Below are 9,340 nucleotides of genomic sequence, written 5' to 3'. Positions count from 1 at the left end.
TAAGCCCATAATGCATTAAGGTTTTAAAAACACTAGGCAAAATCCTGGCCCCATTGCAGTCAAGGCAGGACTTCCATACCCCATCGTTGGGCCCATCCCCTAGTCCACCACGCCCCTCCCAGATGAGGTGTTTCTATCACAATAGAGGTAACAGAGGCTGAACCAAAGGCTCAGAGTCAGTGCCACACATGGCAGCAGATTTAACAGCCAGCGATGCTGCTTTGACTATATACCAGGGGTCATGCTCTGGCCACACTGAAGTCTATGACTAAACTCCCATTGATTGCGATAGGGTCTGGGATTTCTCCCCAGGTGTAGCACCATGCACTACTGAGTGCTGTATGCAAGGCTTAATTCTGGCCCCCTCTAGCACTACATCATGCCCGTTTATTAGCATCCTCTCATTTATTAAACACGATACGGGAGCCTGTGGCAGCAGCCATTCCTACTGTCTGCATTAGGCTAAAGATTCAGGACTCGGAAATTGCACAAGGCAACAATGAACAGTTTAGTTAAAAGCAAACATTCTTTCAAATCCAGATTGTCCAGGACACCATCCTGTAATTGGGTTGCCCCTTTCGGCAACGAAAAGGAGCGTGATCGGAAAAATCTCTAGTCCAGATTTTAGAGGCACCATTTGAGATGCCTGAAAGGGGCCTGGTTTTCAGAAAGCGCTGAGCCCCCTCACGCCCCTTTGGGGCATTCTCAAGCCGGGGCTTCCAAAAGCGCTAGTCATGTTTGGAAAATCCTCTCCATAATGATCTTACCTGCACATGCACCAACCCTCAGGGAATCCAGAATGTTGCCGCCAGAATCCAGGAAATGGAGACATTTCTCCTCCCCATGGTTGGCTCACTGTCCAGCTGAAATTCTGATGTAAATATGCCCTCCTGCTTTTCAGCCCTCTGTGGTCTAGTTGCCCCCTATTTGTCTGATCTCACATTCACTTCCTCCGCCAGCACTACATTGCTAATCTTAGCCTTCTCTCCATCCCCTCCTCCCTTCGCAGCAAGGGCTCCCTCTAGCATTTGCTCTGTGGGCAGCCAGCTGGGACTCTCTCACCTGCCTCCTACAGAAAGCAAACCCCTCTCACTTAAAAAAACCTTCCTCTTCACTTTGGCCCAGGACTGACACACTCTCTCCCTCTGACAAACGAGTTAGGACCCTATTTTTGGGGGGGAAGGACGATATATTACAAGACATTGCACTGGTAAACATGAGAGGTTTGTTAGAAGCTGCTGGGTTAACATGCTTTCATTGCCAGAGTTAATAATAGATCAGGATGTTGAGGTTATTTTAGATTACCACAGAAAAAATTCAGTTTGGTTTATGGTGGTACCCGAATGACACCACAAGGATCATGGGTGAGAGGGGAAGATCCTGGTTCCAGCCCTCTACTTTCCACTCCCATCAGCGATGGGGCAGGACTCCTCTTGTGCAGTGACCATAATTTATCAAGGGCCAGGTTATGCATGAAGCTCACTAGATGTTGTCGGAAGCCTCCTGCATCTTCTTTCCCACTCTAACAGTGGCTGTTTTAAGTGGGGCATGCTACAGTCTGCCCCTTGAGTTGCCCACGGCCTAACAGCAGAGATAAACAGCAAAAAGGCCTGACCCCTGCTCACTGTAGCCTCCTGAAACAAAGAACAAAGTGTCATTCTTCTCACTTCCTTCAAAAATAACAAAGAAGCTACCCCTCCAAGGTTTGCTCGTCACAAAGCAACATGGTACAGCTCAGCAGAGCAGATTAGGAGCGGGTGTGTGTGAAAGAAAGACCTTTTCTCCATTGGGACCGTACCTCAATTCCCTCAGTCAATGGCCAGCCCCCTACGTGTAGCAGCCCCAGTGCGAGCATAAATAAACAACGCTGCAGTTTGTGCCGGTGAAGCTTTCCCCGGCTTGAAACCAGGGTGTGCTTCACGCGTGCAAACTGCAGCTTTCTTTGTCGACAACCAGGGTTTGGAGAGGGACAACTATCCACTAGTGCATGCCAGAATTGGGACACATTGCCACTGGAAACAAACTTCCACTGGAGTCAGAGCTTGAATACTTCTCCTTCCAACTGCAAGTGTGCAGGTGTGGATGGGTATGTCTACACTAGAAATGCTATGGTGGCACAGCTACGCTGCTGTAGGATAGACCCGTACTACAGTGACTGAGTGGGTTCTTCTGTTGCTCTAGTCACTCCACCCCTCCACGAGGCGGTAGCTAGGTCAACAGAAGAATTCTTCCATCGGCCGAGCGATGTCTACACCAGAGCTGAGCTTCACATTATTACACAGGGCGTGAACTTTTCCCTTGCCCAGAGTTCTGTGGTTGAGTGAGAGAGCACACACCGTTTGGGCTTTTGGTAACAAGGTTGGTGGTTGTTGGTTTTTTTACATACAAATAAAAAAAGGCATTTCTTGTAAGAAAGGAGGGAGCGATGGTGGCTACACACTTGTTTTTGGCTTCCCTTGCTCTTCCTCTGCTATTCAGAAATTGAAGGGATCTCCTTGTTTTACATTAAAAATATCAGGTCTTGCTTTCCCTGTTAGTTCTGGAGGACGTGATCCTGAGACACCAACACTTTGGGTCTCTTGAACAGTCTGAGCTCTCTCACCGACCCCTGCCTTTCATTTCTGAATCCTTCAGCTCCCGCCTAAATCAGGCAACTGGCCATCAGCAGGCAGCTGGGCTTGGTGCTGCTGCCTGTCGTTCTCTCTCTTCCTTCACTCCGAGCGCCAGGTGAGCTCTATCTGACCATGGAACTGGGGTCACAAGGATCCTGCTTTCAGCCATGAATACAATATTTCACTCAAGCTGGTTAAAAAAAAAGAAAAAAAGACAAGACTATGCATTGGCTCCCCTACATCTCCCCACCTTTATTGGCAAGGTCCAGTGTAAGTGATCAGGCCCACGTATAAATTGCATTTCTGTAAGAGAGCGACAGTTCGGAATCGGAGATCAATGATGAGTTTAGGGAGTTATTTTTGCAAATATGGACGGATGCTGCAAACCCTTAGAGATGGGAGTAATCCCCAATCCCACTGGGCTACTCCTGTAAGATTATGGGGGAATCAGGCCATGTATGTGTCTTACACCGGCCGGGAAAGGTTGAAAGAGCACGGCAGGATTTCAACTGACTGCTGTACTCAGTGGTAAGCAGTCGTGATAGCTGCTTCTGCCTTTCCTCGGGTAAGATTTAAAAGTGAACAATAATGGCCTTCATCACTAAGTGAGTAGTTCTGGCAGCAGTTTCACAGCATCTTATTTTTATTCAGCCAAGACTTATTAAAAATGAATGAAATGGCTGCCCCTTTGGTTTCAAAGGGCACTTTGCATGGCATTTAAAACACTCAGAAATATTGCTCAGTGTTGCTAAGTCAGGGTGTGGAGAGTGTCACAATAAGGATACAATCAGTGCCATATTTTAGGGGATGTAAGGGTGTCTCTCTCTGTGTCTCTGTAAAAGATTACACTAGCCAGTGGTGCTGGAACAGAAGTAAGAAAAGGGCCTCAGAACAGAAGGTGCTTTTCAGGTCCCCATTCTGCAACTGAATCCACATGGGTGAATCCATGGGCATTAAATGGACGCTCTACGTAGGCAACAAAATGGTAGTTGTAAGAGACTCCAATCGTGTTTGTTACTAAGTAGCAATATGATCCTTCATGCCCTCATAAGGGGCAGTGTAAGATCAATAGTTTAATTCTCCAAATATTTTTCCATATCATAAAATTTACTCTCAAAAAAACCCCAGAATCATATTCGTCACATGATAAAAGAATGATTTATTAAAGAAATTTTACGATAAAATTATATAAAATAACAATTTATTTTTAAAGACAGCCACAATATCACCTTGGAACAAAATGTACAGATACTGTCTATCATCAAAACAAAATAAATTACCATTCAAAAACCAAGAGAAAGAAATACAGTGGGAGAAATAGGAATCAAAATTATACTCAATATTTCAAGAAAAGGGCGTGGAAAAAAAAGAGAGACAGTCATTAATCAATTCAAGTTATACAAACGTGTTTCAGCTTTAACTCTCATACAGCTTGCATTTGTGTTGCATGCAAATGGAATGATCCAGTGAAGAGTTTAGAACAGCAGAATCGGCAGCATAACAACAGCAGATAGTCAGATAGGCACAATTCAGCACAGGGCACATCCAAAGTAAACAGGTAGTTAACTTTTTTTTTTTTTTTTTTTGCAAAATCATTACACATATTTGCTGAATTTTAAAAATATCTAGTGTGATCTGCAAAAATGAAGAAAAAACTAGTAGAATCTTGCACTTATATATTTTAAACACTTTTTTTTCAGTAGGCTGTATGTAAACATTCTGTAAGGTTTTTCTTTATTAAAATATTCAAGGATGACTTAGGCTTTATTCGCACTCACAGCATGACCACAACACGACAGTACTGCAGACACACTCAGGCTCTTGCTCACAAAGCACTGATGCATTCTCCCAGGAATTTACATTCATTCCATCATCATGAAGTCTCAAGAGTTTAACATTCGAAAACAATCTAAATGAGAGCACAGGTTTCAAGTATAGTAAAAGAACAAGGGCTGGGATTTTCAAAGGTGCCTAAGGGTGTTAGCAACCAGGCCCCGGAGAGGTTTAATCAGAGCTGGGTGCTTAACTCTCTTAGACTTGTTTGAAAATGCCAGTCTAATTTTTTAAATGTAAATAAAACAAATATGAAAAAAATATACAGTATGAATGACTATTGGGTCAGTGGAGCACACATCAAGCTCACTGAAAGTTAACCAACTAAAGGTTGACCCAATGCCCATTAAAGTCAATAGGAATCTTTCCACTGTCTCTAATAGCCATTGGATCAGACCCCAAATGCTTAAGATACTCACATCAGAACTGTACACAGACTTTTTATTGTTGTCACAGAATACTGCTTGTAAGACCAAACCTTGGCTAATGGTTTATAATTATGTGGCTTGCTCTTTGGTTTAATTATAACAGACAAATGCAGAATGAGGTATACTTCAGATTAAGTACCTCAAATATATTCGTTACATTTCAGCACCAAAACGATTATGTAACAGGACTGCAATTAAAATCGTCTTGAAATTTTCTCAACAAGAACTTTATGCTGGGAAACAGGTGGTTTTTTTATATCACACTGAACAAAATGAAACAAAATCATGTTGTGCTTTTCCGCACCCCCAGACTAAAACTTTTAGAGATTCATGACTCCAGCTTTATTTCCAATTGTTTCTTAAAGGTACCATATTTCTGGGTTTACGCAGCTGGCAATGAAGATATTTGGGTACCAAGAGCAGAGGAACAGCAAAGGGAGAAAATTCATCTCTGATGGGTCACTTCATGAAAGTAGAAACTAGTAAGTTCCCAAGTGAAAGTAAATGGAAGTCACATCAAGGGTACATTGTCAAGAAACAAAACCACTAGAGCATAGCCACGAGGATGGGAAAATGTAGTAAAAACAAATAATAAAATCTCATCTTGATGAGTAACTCCAACACACACCTGTCTACTGCAAAACTGTAACTAGTGGACTGATCCCTTATGTTGCTGAAGCCCTTCAACTCCCAATGAGTCGGAGTCAGCACCTTGCTAGATCAGACCCTCACTGAGGAGACTTTTGAAAACGAATTACCATGTGTCCAGAGCCATACCACTATTTATGATATTAACTAAGGACACAGGCAAGTATTTCAAAAGGATACATTGAAACAATCAGACAGCATTAACATAACAGGCAGCCAGAGAAACATAAAGGCCAAGTTCCTAGTTATTCTGCAAAGTAATTTTACTTCCATCATCATAGTGTTCATATGAAGTCCAGTATATTTCTCCAAATCTCCACAGTAGCGGATGAGCCAAGTTCTCTGTTGGATACATTGGCAGCAAAACTGCACTATTTTCCCCCACGCAAAACCCTGCAGGCATGCAAGACACACTAGCATGGCAAACCGGCAAACTCTTCCTTTGGGACTGCTCTTGTTGAAATCAATGGAAAACTCCCACTGGTTGCACCTGAAGCAGAATCCTGCCATTTGCTAGTACACGAAACACTGTGTGAGCAGCCCAGTTATTTAATTATACTTATTTAATTGACATTTCAGCAAAATCCTAGGAGAAAAGGTCAATTAACTGACCCAATTATAAAACCAACCCACCCCAAATATGAAGTCAGCACATAAAGAGCAATTGAGCTTGGGAAGCTATTTTCATTAGCAAAATTTTACATTGTATGAGTCCATAGCAGAATTTAGTTTGCTTACCTCCATCAGTAAGTGTATTTCCCACAACTCTGCCGAAACATTTTCTTTTCCTGATCACTGTTTTTCAATCAAGAGGAATTAATGCAACAGGGACAGATTCCAGTTTGCACATTGCATGCATCAAACAGATTCTCCAAAAAGCCACTCAAATACTTTGTTTAGAATTTGGCAGCTCACTTGACAGATGGGATACAAAAAGCTAATTTTACAGTATCCAGTATACTGCTCAATGATGCTGCTGCAAAATAATCCTTAGCGTTCCTAAGATTATAATGGACCAAAAAGAGTCATACCAACGCTGCATTGTAACACGAGCGGCTTTACACTGTTGGGTAGGTTCTCAAGAATACAACAGGATTGTGTGTATTTGTTCATACCTGGATACGAAAAATCTCATGACAACGCTATCAGTAAAGGCAGAGCCACACTTAAGCCATTATTTTGAGTGCTGTAGAGTGAATATTTGTTCACAATCATTGTGTAATTAAGTTTATTACATGAGCCAACGGAACAGATGTTTTTCTTAGTAACTGGCTGATCACAGACAACTTGCTCTTTAGCCTATTCAGGAGAATTTGCAGCTCAATATGAAAGACTATGATATTATATTAATTATTAATTATTATTAATTATTATTATATTTTCAAAAAAATGTTTCAGACAGCGATTATACTGAAATAATGAGAATTTGGCAAGCTCAACTATAAAAACTGACCTTCTCATTTCTAAGGCTAATCTACATCTGTATACTTGAAGCTCTGTGCCTGAAATGTGTTCAGAATCTACAACTACATTAGAAAGTTTACACTTTCTCAATGGAAAAACAAAGGTTTTGGATTGAAAGCATGATGCCCATAGATTCAAAGTGGTTCCTTCTTTGATTTTATTTTTTTCCCCCTGCAAACACTGAAAACATTTTTCATACAACTAAAACAGAGTTTCTTATAGAAACCCACTGTATTGCACCATTATATGTATGCAAGTTGATTCCAACAGAATTGTAATGCTCTATTTTTCAAATCAGTCCCAAATGTCGTGCCAATCAAAAAAAGTACACTTCTTTTTTAAACAGAGCCTTGTTACAACTGAACTACCAATAACTGAGAATTATAAACAGGCTAATCCAAGAACACTTTAGAGCTTCGGTAGTAGCAAATGGAGGATATGCAAAGCCTGTTTCTTATGGCACATTGGAAGAATTTAAGTGAATCGTATTGTAAAAATCAGAGTTTGCCTCTATGCTGAATATGTGCTGCTCCACAGTGCTAGTTTTGTTCAAAAGGCATACACAGACTTGCCATTCACCCACACAGCATTGTGTGTGTATGTGTGTTTGTGTGTGTGTGTGTGTGTAATGTGTTAGCAATCTAAACAACTGCTCCATACGAACTGTCCACAACCACTCGGACACAAAACTAACGCCACAGTAAATGACAGTATGATAGCAATATAAAATATTGTATCAGATCACATATTTCTCTCCATCTGGAATGAAATTAGCATCTTGTAGGCTAGAAGATCCACAGTTCGATTTCTGGATGTAATTTCTCATCTGTACTGGTGACAAAATCTCCAACGTGGAGCCAGAATGGTTAGCAGTCCTGACTTTAGTGGCTGTAGACTGTGTAGCAGCAGAGGACGCTTTGTTAGTGGCAACTACATCCAAGTTCCCACTGGGGTCAATGATCGCATTTATAACTGGGGAAGGAGAAAAGAGATAGACAGAGGCGTATTAGCTGCACTCAGCAGCATTTCTACACATAAACTCTCTCACCTTCAGAATTCTAGACTGCTCTTGTGCCCAGTTTAGTCACAATTTGTTCCCCCCTCCCCATGACTGCACTCCACCTTCTTTATAATTATCCTTGGGTCCAAGCAATTTTAATAAGCAAAAAAAATAAAAACCCCTCCAAAACTGACCTTTACCATTAGGACTTGACGTTTTCTGTTTAAACTGGAAAAAGAAAAACACCTACCAAACTCCAATCACTCAACAATAAGACATTTTTACATTTTCTTAACTATTAAAATGAAACAAGGGTCAGGCATTGAGCTCATATTGTTATCTCTGTAGCGTGCCACCTTCCATAATGGATTCAAGTCCACACAAACACTTGCTTAAAAGTAGTACGAAAATATGGCATGACTTATTGGCTGAATAGGGCTGTCAGCCATGTGGCGGTCTGAGCAACAGAAGCCTTGGCTTGTCCATCTTGTGGTGAAGTCCTAATTATTGTGAATAAACCATTTCCACAGCAATAACTTCAGCATTTCAGAAGTCAGTAACTTTCTTATATTTGCAACACGAGAAAAATCCATCACTTATATGTCTTCTGTTTGTATATATTGAGGAGCAATGCTCAAATAAATGAATGAGTGCTTTACATTTACAAAGTTTAAATTGACAAAGCAAACCACAACAAGTTACAATGGTACTCTATTTTGTACTAGTCATCTACATTTAGGAGAGAAATTGAGAACATTTTAAAATTACCAACCTTCCAGCTGTTTCTGAACTCTTCTTAGCTCCTTTAGGATAGAGCTGATTTCCTAGAAACAAATACACCAAAAAGATTGGCTAACTAACCAACCAATCAAATGTTCAGCTACTTTGGGAATCAAGCCTACATAGAATATCTTGTTATTCTACCTTTTTCTGATTAGGTAAATTCTGTTCTCGAACATCAAAATAGCATGTTTATCTGGGCAAACACCAGCGGGATTTGGTCTGCCACATCTGGAAAAATACTATCAAGCCACTCAGTAAAAATATGCATTCGACTACACTTTTTATTTGAGATTCTAGCTGTTCGCCAGACATTTATGGCCCAATAATGCAAAGGGGTCTGCAAGTGCAGACACTTAGACCCTGATCCTGTAAATACTTGTGCACATCCTTAGCTTTAAACATGAGTGGTTTCACTGAGCCCAATAATTAAGCATGTTCTTAGATCTTTACATTGCTCCCATTAATGTCTGTGCAGGAGTACAGATAACGTTGGCTGGGGCACCAACATTTTTACCACTGTCTTGTCTAACCCTGATAAATGAAGAGAACACGATGGTGAAAACGCCTATGCC

At 41.1% G+C, this 9,340-nt stretch overlaps 1 protein-coding gene across 3 annotated transcripts in view; it reads right to left on the bottom strand.

The window, feature by feature from the left end:
* Positions 1-3,751: 3,751 nt before the first annotated feature.
* The window catches only part of CEP170B (centrosomal protein 170B), a 99,010-nt gene continuing 93,421 nt past the window's right edge, over positions 3,752-9,340 (bottom strand). For all 3 annotated transcript variants that reach the window (XM_037901066.2, XM_037901067.2, XM_043550233.1), the window contains 2 exons: positions 8,758-8,809; positions 3,752-7,957 (listed from right to left, as the gene is read on the bottom strand). In XM_037901066.2, the coding sequence (XP_037756994.1) occupies positions 7,722-7,957; positions 8,758-8,809 (288 nt within the window). In that variant the 3' untranslated portion in view covers positions 3,752-7,721. The remainder of the gene's footprint in view (positions 7,958-8,757; positions 8,810-9,340) is intronic.

Source organism: Chelonia mydas, chromosome 6 (assembly GCF_015237465.2).
Source record: "Chelonia mydas isolate rCheMyd1 chromosome 6, rCheMyd1.pri.v2, whole genome shotgun sequence".
NCBI lineage: Eukaryota > Metazoa > Chordata > Testudines > Cheloniidae > Chelonia > Chelonia mydas.
The sequence above is the reverse complement of the archived record's forward strand: the minus strand, read 5'-3'. Positions and strand labels throughout refer to the sequence as shown.